This window comes from Botrytis fragariae, assembly GCF_013461495.1.
Source record: "Botrytis fragariae strain BVB16 chromosome Unknown tig00000075, whole genome shotgun sequence".
Taxonomy (NCBI): domain Eukaryota; kingdom Fungi; phylum Ascomycota; class Leotiomycetes; order Helotiales; family Sclerotiniaceae; genus Botrytis; species Botrytis fragariae.
The window spans coordinates 453,850-466,357 of NW_023500995.1; the positions used below are offsets into that span (position 1 = coordinate 453,850).

Genomic DNA, 12,508 nt, shown 5'->3' on the forward strand with positions numbered 1-12,508 from the left:
GTTACTAGGTGATTACTCTTCAACGGAACAAAGTGAATGGAATACCGTACTTTAATAGATCCACGGATTAAGAAAACCAACCATCAATCTTATCAATCAAATCAACTCGACTCGGCTCAAATCAAATCAAATCAAATCTATTCCAACCTATACATCAAATACCTACCCATCCACAACCTAAGAAGAGGACAACAAAATCGAAACGAAAACAAACTCAAAAACACAACCATGTCCACCCTCCAAAAACCCAAATCAATATTAAAAAAGACCGCTTCCTCCTCCTCCTACCCCTCCACCTCCACCACCACCACCACCACCAACCCCTCACCCACCAAAGCCGAGCGCGACCGCGAAGTCGCCCTCTACCACGCGCGCCTCATCCAAGAACGGAAAGAAATCGAGCTCGAGATCCTCTCCTCCACCGAATCACTGATTGATTTCCCGCTCGCATCTCCACCCCACGATGCCTCGAACCCCTCACCATCCGACGCCCGCACCTTCAAAGAGATGCTTCGACCCTTTCAACCCAGTGACTACGATGCCCTAATTCTCGAACGCAATCTCGATAGTCGGTGCGGGTATACCTTGTGTGCCAATCCGCGGCCGCGGGACAATAAAGGTGGGCAGTGGAGGTTACTGGGGATGTCAGGGAAGGCAAAGGATTTTAGGATTGCGAAGAAAGAAGATGCGGAGAAATGGTGCTCGGATACGTGTGCCAGGAGAGCTTTATATGTTCGCGTTCAATTGAGTGAATGTCCGGCTTGGGAAAGGAGTGGCGACAGTTCTGCTACGAATATAGACCTACTGGATGAACCTAAGACAGAGGAAGATTTGGTTATGGACGGAATCGAGAATCTGGACTTGAACAAGCAGGAAGCCCAAGACAAGCAGAGGAAATTTGGAAACCTTGCTTTAGAGAGGGGAGAGACTGGTCAAGGTTCATCAAAACATGTCTCGAATTTCTCGATAGTTGAGAAAGAAGTCAAACAGAGTGATGTCAAGCCACCGACATTCGACTCGAATGAACTTGCTGATAGGATGGATACATTACATTTGGATCTAGAAGGTCATACATCTACATTTAATCATGGCAACAATTATGGAGATTTGTTTGGGGAAGATGATGACGATACAGAGATGGATACAGACTGGAAAATATGATTGCATTACTTGGAGTTATGGAGTTCATGGCAGGAAGGAGTAAAAATATGATACCCCACGTCCGTCACATTCAATGACATAGATTAACCAATGAATCAATTCTTACTGGTGCACCTCGAATTTCAACCGCAAATCGACTGACCTGGGACTATACCGTACACTATCATCATTCACGCACAACTTACCGTCAGATAGGAACGATGGCAATATCAAATCCTCAACGCGTTCTGTAAATACACTTGCGGCTGGGTGCACTAGACTTGAACGAAAAGGTCGTAATGTTATGATCACAGAAGGTTCCGCATGGAGTTGCAGAGAAGTACACATCGGGAGAAGTCCCGTGTAGAGACCGTAGCTCGAGCTGTTGATATGTCGGCCGCATGCATCAAGCTCACAGCATACATCATTAGAAGATCATCAAATTCACGAAAAGCGAAAGGTTTTCCCGAAGGATGGCAATCAAGCCTCATCTCTCATAAAGAGAGAATCACGGGCGACACCTGGTTTTGGGAGGAATTCTCTCACATTGATCTGTATACACTTCCTGTCCGTCCTTTATACGCCAGTAGCCATCAGATCCATGTGCTTCCCAATAAAATCCCCCATACCCTTTGTAAATGCATAAATTTATTCTCTGCGGGCAGGTCTGTCGCCGAATCGTCTTGGTCCACGCTCGGTGGTTTGTGCTTGAGTGACTGGGGTGACGTTGCATGGGATAGAATCGAACTGTAATCAAATGATTAGACGTGGAAATTAATTTCGAATTGCGCGAAATACATACACCAAGGGACTTGAGGAGATCCTTTGTCTCGACATCGACCTCGAGTTGTCCGCTCTCAGTGCTGGAAACATCGAGAGCAGAAACCTCGGGAACGTATTGATCCTTACGTTCTCTCTCCTCTTCTTGGAGCTTGAAGGAGATACCACGGACTGGTCCACGTTGAATACGCTTCATCAAATGGGTGGTGTAACCGGCAATCTATTTCATCAATTGTTAGAAATCTGTCGTTTTCCCATCCCCTTCGATTGCGGGTGTCAATTTACCTTGTTGCGGAGTCTCTTGGAAGCAATGATGGCGATCTCATCACAGATTCTCTTGTTGGTCTCGAAATCGAGAGTCAACTTTGGGTAATATCTCTCGATAATGACCTTGGCGGACTTCTTAACAGTCTTGGTACGAACGCGACCCATGATTACGGTATTGAGGGGGTTGTATGTGGTGGTTGTCGAAAGTTTTTGCGGTTGTCGATTGAGAGGTATACAATCTTCAAAATTCTTTTGTGTGGGAAAAGTTGTCAATGTCTCGCTAGCTGGTGCACTAGTGTCTTTTTTATTCACGTGACTGTCAATAACCTGTTCGCAGGAGAAAATCCCCAAAAAATCTTTGTTACTATCTTTTGAATCAATTGAATGTTAAATCAACCACAAATTTAACATTTAAATATAGAAAGACTCAAATGGCTATCGGCTCTTGTTTATCTCGATGACATTCAAGTATTCTATTTTATGTGATACTCGAAAGAACTAATCGATTTATTGAAAGTGTTATAGGCATGATCAGTTTCACCTATTTTCCTTCCTACAAATAGACAATCCGGCCAGAACAACATTTGATTCCTGGGGTGATCCGGGGGTATAGAAATATCTGGATAAAAATGATGTGTCTGCTAAATAGTCCATATAGATGGACTCGGAAGGCTGCCTCTAGCTGGATTAAACTCCGAAGATAAGTGTATTACGAAAATTCTTCTCATATTAACAACTCGAGATTGAATTTCACGTGTAATACGAACCACAAAACATTGATAATTATAATTAATTGCTCTCTAAAAGAAAGTCTCTATAATGGTACAAATATCCAGACCTTCCCTTCCCCAGTTCCCTCTAACAGTTCCTTCTAAAGGGTATCATGAACAAAGAAAAAGTACAAGCTTATTACCAACATGGGAATGAATGTATGATTACCAAGGTCGATTAATTTCAATATGTATACCAATGAAAGTTTCCTGGAAAGAATCTATTGATCCCGTGGTGTGACAGGAATATCCCAGATCGAGGAAGCTAATTGTGTAGATTCGGATGGGGATGAATCTTGTTCGGCGTGTGAGTTTGAAGGGTCGTTGCGATTGTCACCGTCAGAATTTGGAGCAAAAGGTATGGCGGAGGTGGATGTAAATACGGGAAGATCATATTTCTCCCCTGCAGCTGGTGTGTTCGTATTGGGTGGTAACCATCGAAGTGGTTCTTGTTGTGCTATCGTGCTTGGAATCGGGCCTTGAGGTTGAAAGGGCACAAATTTGTCCGCGCTGTAATTCGATGAATGATCCGAAATATTTCCGGATTCATATGATTCCATGGGAGGAGCGATAGGCGAACTAGTCGGTAAGGGAACTTGTCCAGGCTCTTCTGATTGAGCAGAATCCTGCGGAGGAACAAATAGTTGAGGGGTTGAAGGTCCAGGTGAGATACTCATTATTGGTGTGGAAATTGCAGATTCATTGTAGGTCGTCTCGGAATTAGCTGTTGTAGGTGGTGTTTCGTTTGACATATTTGGGGATGCTTTCCCATCTTCCTGACTCGAATCAATCTTTACCCTATGCTTTTCTTCTTCCTTGGCTTCTTTCTGTGCTTTAGTCAGAAGACTAATCTTGATTTTCTTCATACCAGAAGTTAGACTATCAACGTCAGATGACTGGTTGCTATTTTCTGCAGTTGGAACAGCCCCAATGGTATTCTTCATATTACTATCAGAACCCGTCACTGGAGGAGACTTCTTGCGGGGTCGACCTGGACCTGGCTTTGAAGCATCAGTTCGAGGTTTGGCAGGTGCTCTTGTTTTCTTTACAACGACAGGTGGTGGAGGAGGTCCACGAGAGCTCATGGCGGACCCCGGTCGTACACTCATAGAACTACTCGGTCTTTGAGGAAGTGATGGCGCTCTATTAGCGGCAGGTACCGGACGAGAAGGAGGAGGCATTGCCGCAGTAGTGGATATAGATGCGGCGCTAAGTCTCCGAACAGACTTTTGCGTTGGCTGACTAGAATTCGTGTCGGATGCTTGACTTGTGCTTGGAGCGGGAGGAGCCTATTAATTGTTAGTTTGTAACTATACAACATGACGTAACTACATACTTTGTGTACAGGTGAAGCGGCGGTGCTAGGAACGGTTCTTCGACGGTTTGATTTTGCAGCAGGCTTTTTGATCTCATCCTTTTCGATACTATCAAGCAATTTTGGTGGAGGTTTTCTTGTTCGTAAAGACATTCTGGCATTAGCGGGTTCCGGATTAGCGGGTTGTTGAGCGGCTTCGGGGTTGGCTAATGATTGACGTTCTTTTCTTGCTTTTGTAGCTTCGGCAGCAAGATCTTCCCATTGACAACTCTTTGTCTGTCTATCAGTTGGGATAAGCAATTTACTCAATTCATGAGCTGCAACTGTCCAATGAACATCGGGTGGTGGAGGAGTAGGTGGCCTGGGAGGTGAAGATCTTGGAACTGGCACTCCATTTCTCATACCCATCGTTGATACACTACGTTGCGCCGTAGGAGTGTTGACGACTTTGGCAATGAAGGATTGTGTAGGAGATGCAAAATTTCCTGGAGGTCCTGCGGGTTTTTGAATTTTCGGCTCCTCGGGGACTGGTGCACTGTTCATAGCAGCATCAAGTTGTTCCAGTCGGCCTTGAGACCACCATAACGGATCATATGGCATGAAACCATACGGAGATGGCGGTCCAGGGCTCAATGGATCTACACCAAGTCTCTGTCCCATTTCAAAGTTTAGACCTGTGAATGCCTTTTCGGTGTGAGCTACAGGATCACTTCCTGACAAACCACTAAGATGACTCAAAACCCCAGTACACAAAGCACGATCACTGTAACCACCCTCAAGAACACTGATAATCCTTCCGTCTACCCCTGTACCTTCCTCCGCTGCAAGTTTTACAACATCTCGAGTTAGACGAGCATAAAACTCGGTTGGAACGTTGACTTTATGACGTTGCATGCCAGAACTCTCCCACTCACTGGCGTCGAAACCAGCCGATAAGAAAATTGCGGCTTTTGGCTTTGGTCCATTGGGTGATGTTTGAAGACGCTCGTATTGTGTGCGTAAAAAGTTTCGTGTCTTCTCGAGTAGAACTGAATACTTTGATTCATATAGTTCCCAGAATCCTTCTTCAGTTTTCCATGGTTGTAAGTGGACATTCCAAATATTTTGTCCATGTGCATTTTCAATACAAAGACTAGCATTCTTGACTTTCTCCTCATCACCCATCTCACATGGGTATGAATTAATATCATGGAGACTGAAATATCCAATCGAAGTCTTCTTCCACGGTAATGCATTCTTAGCCAATCCATTAGCACGAGCGTTATGTTCCCAAGCGATTGCTTGGGATCCGTCTCCATGATGAAGATCAAAATCGATGATAGCCGCATGAGTTAAACCGTGAGTGAGAGAAGCATGTGAAATACCAACATGAACATTGTTCAACCAACAGAATCCAGAAGGATAACTAGCTGAACAATGATGTCCAGGAGGTCTTATCGCAATGAAAGTTCGGCGTGGTCCCAATCCAGTAGAAGAGCCTTCAAAAACAGCATCAACACCCTCACATACAGCACCCAGCGCACCCTCCATAGCGTCCAAAGACTCCGAACAGAGATAGAGATCACCCTCGTGAAACTTTGAAGGGGGTGCTTCATTTGGACCTCGATTCATCTCAGGTCTGGCCAATTCTTTTCCATTCATAGCGAGCTTGGCTTCTGCATTATCACACATAATCTTCAACTCCTCCATCCACTTTACTCCGTGTACATTTGTGATCGCTTGCGAGGATAAAGACATTCGACGAGTAGTTTTGCGTATGCGAAAGGGTGTACTAGGTACCGCGGAAGCTTCCATGCCAGGGTGAAGAGGATAGCGACCCTCGGAGTGTCTTTCGCCCAGTCGTACATATGCTACAGACAATCCAAGTATGCTCGCATGAATTCTTTCGGGTCTTTCGACAATTGTACTCAAACCAGTTCTTGAAGTTTTAGGTCGAGAGAAGCGATGTCCATAAACGGAGTCGTGAAGTATAACAATTGTCTCTGCAGATCTTGAGCCATCATTCATATCTTGTAAATCCAATTCCGACTTGAAATGCGAACTTGCGATGGATGCTGCAGTATGCCGCGGTGAGGGTTCACGCATTTCTTCCTCCCTTTGGGAAAGGAGTGATTTACTACCCATGACAGATGGTGACCTGTGTGCAAATTGTGTAGATGATCTTCTGTTTATTGAATTTTTGTTTGGAGTAAGACCTCCACCGTTAAGTGAATTTAGGGACGGTTTCCGGGAGAGATGTGAAGTAGATGAGCGACGTTGGTCGAAACTCGCAGTGCTGGAACTTCGGCGTAAGGGGCTCGGAAGAACGGGGCTTCTACCACTTGGTGATGGATAGAGATTTGAATGGCCACCATATGATGTAGCTCTTGTAGAAGAAGTATGGGGCGAAGTTGGAAGGCCAGTTCTAGAAGCGTTACTGATTGAAAGGCGTCTCAGTGAATTTGCTATTGGAGTATCGTTGCTACTTGTCGAGGAGGGCAACTGGACGGGCGAAGGGCTGGCATTTCTGCCACCGTTTGGCGATGAGTTAGCCATTGTAAATGAGTGAATGAGTGAAATTATGTTGAGCCGAAAGCTCAACCTTCACTTAAATTCTTGACCCTTCACTAAATTCAATCTTCTCGTCGCGAAGTTTCCAGATAGAGAAGCTATGACGATGACGAAGGAATATGCGGCAAAGAATCCCTAAATCGCGTATTGGCGCAGATCGCGAACCCCTGCCAACCAACGGTTCAGCCTCGGTGTTGTTATTTTATGAGAATCCAAGAGAAGAGTGATGAAATGAGTTTCAATACTGATGGAAATATATCAGAAAGTCGTCTGAAGGTAATAATAAAATCTCGAATTTCCATCTCTTATGCTCGTAGAAACGCCGTTGTTTCAAGTTATATCTCTAGTTACTTAGGGAGGGGTAGGTTTTGTTTCTTTTTTTTTGTCAGACTGTCATTGCATGCAGTGCCCAGCAATTCTGTTCAAAATATTTTACTATTGGTACCTACTATCTATTCATCTCTTGTTAATCCTAAAATCTTCTATCATTACTCCATTAGATCAACACCAACTGTTCTTAATGCTTCTACTGCCCAATCTGGATATTTAGATTTCTCACTACCGTGAAGATCTGCAAAGAACTTCTTGATGAAAGCGGGATATCTATCTTCAATAATCGCTTTCCTAGCATTTCTCATCAACTCCAGTTGATACCAAACATTATGCATGGTGAGTAAATGTGCGCCAACAGTCTCTTTAGCAGCTAAATGGTGAACATATGCTCTGGTAATACCCAGACCGCCATCTCCTGTTCTGCAGCATATGCATCCACATCCTTCTTCCACTGGCCCAAAATCGTTCGCGTAAGATGCGTGTCGTAAATTTAGGACTCCATGTTTGGTGATTGCGTTTCCAAATCGTGCTGTGCGAGTAGGCCATACACAATCGAACATGTCTGCACCTAATGCCACACTGACTACCAAATCTTCAGGATACCCAATTCCCATCACATATCTGGGCTTATTTTCTGGCAAGAGACTTGTACATGTATTTACTACACGACAATAATCCGACTTGGCTTCACCACCACTTAACCCACCTATCGCAATACCTGGGGTCCCTCTTGCTACCATCTCTTCACAGCATTTTTTCCTCAACTCTAAATCCAATCCTCCTTGTATAATGCAGAACAGATTTTGTGTGGTCGGATTCGCGTGTGCGGTGATACATCGATCGAGCCATCTAACACTTCTCTCCATTGCTACCTTCATTCTTTCGGCATCGGGAGAGGTAGTGACCAACACATCATCGAGTTGCATGATAATGTCGCTTCCTATGGAATTTTGAAGAGACATTGAATGCTCAGGCGTGAGTAACATAGGGGATCCATCATGCGGACTCAAGAAGCGTACACCTTCCTCTGTGATATTGGCCAATTTTAGGAGACTGACCATTTGAAAACTATCGACATTGTGTTAGTTTGCAAAAGGGGTGTGTAGGTTGATGCGTAGACAAAATTACCCTCCACTATCTGTTAATATATTGTGGTTCCACCCTTGTAACTTATGCGCTCCCCCAACTTTGTCTAAAACCTCCTGCCCTGGTTTCAAGCCTAGGTGATAGGTGTTGTTCAAGCATAAACGACAACCTGTATCTTCAAGTTGTTGCGGAGTCAACCCTTTTAATGATGCCTGTGTGGCGACCGGCATGAACATGGGTAATTGGACTGGGCCATGAGGTAAAGTCAAATTGGCGGCTCTTGCTTTTGTTGTCTAGCATATTTGTAGAAATTAGAGAGCGGTGATGGGAGAGAAAGAAAAGTAATGATGGCTTACGGAGCAACGAGCCAATAACTCAAACGTTAAAGCCGAGGGCATAGGAGCTTTTGAAGCCGCCATCATATCTGGATTTCCTTTTTTATGTTTCTTTTCTTTTTTTTTTTTTTTTTTGGATATTTTTTTTGTTTAAATTCGTTAATCTTACAAAATGTCTCGGGATATTTCTTGAAGGAGTTACCAGTATGATTAGATTCGCACTTGGGTGGTGGCCCGGGTGGGGTATTGATCACAGCCTTGTCTATGCTCGACACGAGGCTAAGGTTATACCCGGTATGCGGGAGTTGTGCAGAGGAGACGCTAGAAGGTATCATCGACTGGGGCTCCCGGAATCTCCCCCTTGAATTCTCCGTTGAGACCTGGGCAGCAGGTTGTATCTCAGCCTTCTGTGTATTGGCACTTTCTACTTAGGTAAGCAAGTAAAGGGAACTTCACCACAAACACTCATCAATATATACCAGGACTTTCTTATTATACTATTACCAATATTACCTATATTACCTATATTACCTATATTCCCTATATTCCCTATATTCCCTATATTCCCTATATTCCCGCAGTCTTAAATTACCTGGTCACGGTTATATCATGCCTTCTTCTACACAAATCATTCCGTAAATATCACCCCATTCTCATTGATCATCAAAGGTTTTTCCCTGTTGGTTTTTTCCCTTTCATCAGTGAAGTGTAAAATAGTATTCCACCATGTAAAAAGTCACAACATCAACCAATCCTCTCTTAGTAAGATAAATCCATCTCCACCAACATCAGACCACTTTCTTCTGCCCAACAAGGATTTCACCACACAAACGACGCAAACAACACAACAGGAACGTCACTTACCTTCCTCATATACGCCGGTCCCCCAACCCTTACTGAATATAGATCATTATGCGGTTCAATTGAGTGAAGCGTGGTTGATCTCACACCTTAATCGAGTGGTTTATATCAAGAATCTCCATCATTTTCGTCTTGGCGACTAGATACGATCGATGTATTTGCTAGGATGGAAGTTCGACTCTTTGGAACTTGGGCATCGTTGATCAATCAAGTGAAGTCTAGATTAATATCAGCTCACAATATCCATATTTCATCTTGTTGATCGGGTTCCTGTCCTAAGTGAGGCTTTCCCATACACTTAACTTTATATCTTTCCTTCCTTAACCTTCCGAGGTCTCTTCTTGCATGTGTCAATTCAAGAAGTTTTCAGTAAAAGCTTGTATATTATTCATTCAGTCGACTCCTGTTCCATCTCAACTTTACTCTCCTTCACTTCACTTTGCTTCTAATACAACATCGCAAGGCTCACAGGCTAAATGATATTTCTCCCTTGAGCGCGCAAGATTGACCTGACCGTACAATCATTTAATAGTAATAGGCTTTCTTTTCATACAATACCTTCACATTCAGCCTTTTCAAAATATTTCTATTACTTGTTCTTTTTCAATATGTTCACCTCTTATATCAAAAACAATCCATCAATGGATCCTCAAGTTCTACGAATGATTTACAGACCACAATCTACCACGATTTCCGCATCTCAAGAACCGCTCAGCAATTTTCATCTTTTCCCGAAACTCTTACCTGAACTTCGAATTCTCGTCTGGCGATATGCCTGCACAACTCGTACTGTCGAAGTTCGATATGATCCTACCATCGATCGATGTCGTTCGATAACTCCACCTCCTGCAATCCTCCAAGCTAATCACGAATCACGAACCGAAGCTTTACGTGTATATACACTTTCCTTCGGAACACAGACCTCCGAACCAAGAATTTATTTCAATCCTTACATCGACGTTCTTTACCTTCCTCGGCATCGTGCAATGGGATATGATGAAACCCTTCGCGACTTTCGTACCCTTTTAAATATACCCGAACTTCTCGACAATGTCAAAGCTATTGGAATCGACCATGTAGATGTGGAAATCAAGAGGCCTTGGGAATCATACAATAAAGCGACGTTAATGCGATCTTTTCCGAACCTCGACTTGGTTAAACTTATCATTAAAGAGGAGAGAAGGGAATGCGGGAGATTGGACGAGGACTTCGAATTCGTAGAACCGAGAATGGAACCAGAGGATATCTTGAGAATATGGGTGGATTTCAAACAAAGTTTCGTAAGGGAAGAAAGAACTTTGAAGGAAATCGCTATGGGCCTTGAGAAGGAATATATGGGGTGGGCCTTACCGACTGTGAGGGTACAGACGAAGGTTAAAAAGGAAATTGTATAAAAGGGTTAAGGCATGGAGTAATTGGGTATCAGCTGGTGTATTTATATGGTATACCCAAAGCATTGGCGCATACTTAGAATGGGAATAGAATGGATTTTTGGGCGCAAGCAATGTTTCTTTAATGATTCATGTTGTTTATCTTTTATTTTCCTTTTCCCTTATGTTCTTGGCGCGAATATGGAACGCACATGTATGGGAAGCATGACTAGCACTTTCAACGATGAAATGGAGGAAAGTCTTCCAGAGGGAGTCATACGTCAACAGTGGGCGAATGTCATTCAAGGCCTTGCAATACAATTCAATATATAAATATCAAAAGAGTCAAAGCATCATCCAGAACTCAACTATCTGCAGAAAATATATATTTACGTCCAGAGGGAAAAAAGAATCAGCCTCGCGTGATGTGATAAGATGTGATGAATGAGATGACATTAATTATATATATATATATATATATATATAAATATCATACATAATACATAATACCTTTACAAATAATAACTCACTAGCAAAATACACATCTCCCCCCCTCAACATAAAGCTCCATAGTTATACATCTACCATTCACACCATCCGACGTGAAATATGTCTCCCCGCCTTCGGTTCTACGCTCTCCGCATTTCTTTTTCTGATGTACCCGTAATCCCTCGGCGAAACTCACTCGCTTCGCTTGGAACATTCTTTGGTTCGTTTTTTTATTTATGAGTTCTTGAAACTCTTTTGGAGGGTTTGTGGGCTGGGGGGGGGGGTTTTGTATTGGTTTTTGGATGGGTTTGGGAATTGGGAATTGGGAATTGGAAACTGGAAATTTATGGGTGGTTGGTTGATTGGTTGGAACTTGGTAGATGTGGATGGTGTAGTGGTGTAATGGTAGTAGATGTTGATAGATGTCAATAGATGGAGAAATGGAAAAGTGTAGTGGAGAGAAGCGTAGGAGATTTGTGTGGTGGATTTGTGTGGTCATAAAGGATGAAGGGATATAGAGGGATATGAAGATTTTCCGCCCATGATATATTATACATTAGGAGAATTGAGTAATAGATTGGGAAGATTGGGGAGAGGATTTGGGAAATTTAGTAAGGGTTGATGGGTTTAGGCCTGATGGGTTTAGAGTGAATAGAGAGGGGAAAAGGTATTATTTTATAGCTGGGTGAGGAGTGGGGATTTGGAGTGGAGGAGAGGGGTGTTGATGGGTTGATGGGGAGAAAGATGGAGCGGAAGGGAGTGGTGTGGATATGAGATGGGGTTTGGAGGAGGGGAAGCGAGGGAGCTCGCTTGAGGAAGATGGGAGTTAGGAGGTAGGAGGTTGACTTTGGGACTGAAATACAGATTACAGAGTAAAATCTTCAAGAATACGAACCAAATAGATTCTATGGATCAAATCAAATAGATAGTAGCTAAGATGGAAGGAGAGTGGAGAGAAGAGAACCAAGAGATTTTATGACACGGGACGAATATACGATTTGAGAAATCGATAATGCGCTGTTGTGAGTGGGGATGTAGAATTGTGAATTGTGGTGCATTGTGTTGCATGTGTGGAGTTCTTTATTTGTGTGTATGTATGTATCTTATATCCATAATCATATTCATATCTCAATAAAACCCTCCAAAATATGCATACTCTCGACTCAACTCAAAACACTCTCCTACACCACACCATTGCGCAAATACCCAAAA

General features: G+C 43.2%; 5 protein-coding genes across 5 annotated transcripts; 2 read left to right on the forward strand and 3 right to left on the reverse strand.

Moving 5' to 3' along the window:
• Nucleotides 1-228: 228 nt before the first annotated feature.
• On the forward strand, nucleotides 229-1,161 carry Bfra_005630 (putative duf408 domain protein; the record flags this gene model as incomplete). The annotated part of the gene is made up of 1 exon (XM_037336010.1): nucleotides 229-1,161. The coding sequence occupies one exon, from the start codon at nucleotides 229-231 to the stop codon at nucleotides 1,159-1,161; it is 933 nt and encodes a 310-aa protein (XP_037191220.1).
• A 627-nt stretch (nucleotides 1,162-1,788) lies between these two features.
• Bfra_005631 (putative 40s ribosomal protein s17 protein) lies at nucleotides 1,789-2,352 on the reverse strand (the record flags this gene model as incomplete). Its single annotated transcript, XM_037336011.1, has 3 exons — nucleotides 1,789-1,887; nucleotides 1,943-2,140; nucleotides 2,206-2,352. 3 exons carry the CDS (start codon nucleotides 2,350-2,352, stop codon nucleotides 1,789-1,791), a joined length of 444 nt encoding a protein of 147 aa, XP_037191221.1.
• Nucleotides 2,353-3,178: 826 nt separating this feature from the next.
• On the reverse strand, nucleotides 3,179-6,807 carry Bfra_005632 (putative histone deacetylase hos3 protein; the record flags this gene model as incomplete). The annotated part of the gene is made up of 2 exons (XM_037336012.1): nucleotides 3,179-4,246; nucleotides 4,294-6,807. The coding sequence occupies 2 exons, from the start codon at nucleotides 6,805-6,807 to the stop codon at nucleotides 3,179-3,181; spliced, it is 3,582 nt and encodes a 1,193-aa protein (XP_037191222.1).
• Nucleotides 6,808-7,310: 503 nt separating this feature from the next.
• Nucleotides 7,311-8,663, reverse strand: Bfra_005633 (putative queuine trna-ribosyltransferase protein; the record flags this gene model as incomplete). Its single annotated transcript, XM_037336013.1, has 3 exons — nucleotides 7,311-8,223; nucleotides 8,284-8,534; nucleotides 8,598-8,663. The coding sequence occupies 3 exons, from the start codon at nucleotides 8,661-8,663 to the stop codon at nucleotides 7,311-7,313; spliced, it is 1,230 nt and encodes a 409-aa protein (XP_037191223.1).
• Nucleotides 8,664-10,045: 1,382 nt separating this feature from the next.
• Bfra_005634 (uncharacterized protein) lies at nucleotides 10,046-10,831 on the forward strand (the record flags this gene model as incomplete). Its single annotated transcript, XM_037336014.1, has 1 exon — nucleotides 10,046-10,831. The coding sequence occupies one exon, from the start codon at nucleotides 10,046-10,048 to the stop codon at nucleotides 10,829-10,831; it is 786 nt and encodes a 261-aa protein (XP_037191224.1).
• Nucleotides 10,832-12,508: the final 1,677 nt, after the last annotated feature.